We start from the raw sequence: 2,257 nt of genomic DNA on the forward strand, positions 1-2,257 counted from the left end.
AAAGTGTGAGTGTTAATTATAAAATATATCAGAGAAACAGCAAGTGTATCAAATAGCAATGAAAAACTAAAACAAGGAATTAGAAAACCATTAACTGAAGAAGAAACAAAAGATATAATCAATACAAAGAAAGCACTCGATGAAAATGATAGAATTACAAGAAAATTTACATCAAAAGATAATAATATTCATTGTACATTTTCTGTGAATGGTGTAAACACATTAGTAGTTCGTTCTTTTGATACAGAAGTCAAAGAGTCATATGAAGAAACAATTTCAAATTGTATTGATTTGTTTGATTCTAATAATTATCCTATTCAAGTCATATTCCCAAAGAATGGAGGAGGATATAGTAATTATTCACAATGGATAGAAAAGATATTATCACCATATGATGATGTTAATTATATAGTTTCATGGAGAGAATCAGACTACACAAAGCATATGTTAAAAAAAGGATTTGCTGTAAATTTATATGATCCAAAAACATGCCAACAAAGAAGAAGTAAATGGATAAGTAAAATTCCCATAATAAATTCGTTCCCACTTGGAGATTGGTACTCAAATCCAAATATTATTAAATATGGTGATGTTGAACATAAAGTTACACAGCCATCAATTGAAGTTTTTCCAAAAATGAAATTAATGAAACATCCAAGAAAACCAACAGAAATAGTAGTTTATACCGATTCATATTGTTATTCAGCATGTTCATGTGTAACAAAAGGATTAAAAGAATGGGGAGGAGCTATTCTTGTAGGATTTGATGGAGATCCATATGGTAAAGATGAAGAATTTGAAGTAGGATTATCACCAACTGATGTTATTGACTATGTTCCTGTACTCCCTCATATATGGATGGAAGTATATGGATATAATATTAGAATAAGTGTTGGAGAAACATACAGATATAATTATAATTACAATGAAACAATTCCAGGAGAATTTTTAACAGATATGATTGATGAAAGAGTGAATATTTATCAATTTTCAAATTATAAGATAAATGAATTTGCAGAAGAAACAAAGAAAATAGTAGAAAAGTATCAAACAAAATGTAATCCAAAGAATAAAAGATTAGTTAAAAGAGATAGTATATGTGATAAAGAAATTAATATCGAACATGGACATGGAGGATATGAATGTGGAGATAATGGAGAGTGGAGTTCAAAATGCGTACTAGCTTATTGTGATGAAGGATATAAATTTGATTATATCAACAATAAATGTATTGAAGATGTTTGTTCAAATGGAGTACCAATAAGCACAATAAATGTCAGCATGGTTATTATTGGAATAATCGCATTAATTCTCTAATTGAAGAAAGAATAATTTAAAATGTATTTTTTGTTTAATAAAATAATAATAAATGAAGGAGGAAATAACGAACAAATAAATAAAAATTAACTAAATGACACTTTGTATGATAGAAATAATATTTTCATATTTCATATGGTATATTTGTTTGAAATGAAATAAAAAAGAATAAAACATAATTTTAATTAACCATATATTCAAAATAAATAATACAAAATGTGTGAAAATGATTATAATTATAGTTCATTATTTCATTGTTATTTATTTCAATTTATAGAAAATATAACCACCAAAACCAATAAAATAAAATCAAATTATTGTTTTGATCAATATTCTTCATCTCCTTCATTATAATTTAGTACTTTCTCTATTTCATATATTTTATGATGAGTTTTACGTTCAGAATTAGTTCGTGGATTAACAACATATCTATTATCTTCTGTAACAATAATTCCTAAATATTCATTAATATCAATTTCATCAAATAACCATTCTCTTTGCAATTCTATGTTAAGTTTGAGTAAGTTGATAAAATCATTTGATAATTTTTGAACTTTTTCCAATACATTTAATTGTTCTTTAAATGATTCAATTTCGTATGTTAATTTTTGTGCCTCAACAAACTTATTAAATGACGAATGTAATTTATCTAATTGTTCTGGAGTAGGTTTGATAGCTTTTAATGCTATTCCAAGTGGTGTATTATTTAATGCAAGTGAAGTTAATGAATTAATTTGTTTGTTTGTATTAGATGATTGAATTATTTCTTTATTTTCTTTACTACTAGTTTCAGTTTTTGGTGGATTAGTATTCTCTTTTTTATCATCTTTTTGTTGTTCATTTGAATTTTCTATTTTATTTTGTGTTAACATATAATCTATTATATCTTTTATTTTAAATTGCTGTATCAATGAACCAATATTATAAATTAAACGGCAAT

General features: G+C 25.0%; 1 protein-coding gene across 1 annotated transcript; it reads right to left on the reverse strand.

Annotated features, from left to right (window-relative positions):
* Window positions 1-1,643: 1,643 nt before the first annotated feature.
* EHI_066090 (uncharacterized protein) lies at window positions 1,644-2,189 on the reverse strand (the record flags this gene model as incomplete). The annotated part of the gene is made up of 1 exon (XM_001914360.1): window positions 1,644-2,189. The coding sequence occupies one exon, from the start codon at window positions 2,187-2,189 to the stop codon at window positions 1,644-1,646; it is 546 nt and encodes a 181-aa protein (XP_001914395.1).
* Window positions 2,190-2,257: the final 68 nt, after the last annotated feature.

The sequence above is a fragment of the Entamoeba histolytica genome, genomic scaffold (genome assembly GCF_000208925.1).
Source record: "Entamoeba histolytica HM-1:IMSS scf_1104750517269 genomic scaffold, whole genome shotgun sequence".
In the NCBI taxonomy this organism is placed as follows: Eukaryota; Evosea; order Mastigamoebida; family Endamoebidae; genus Entamoeba; species Entamoeba histolytica.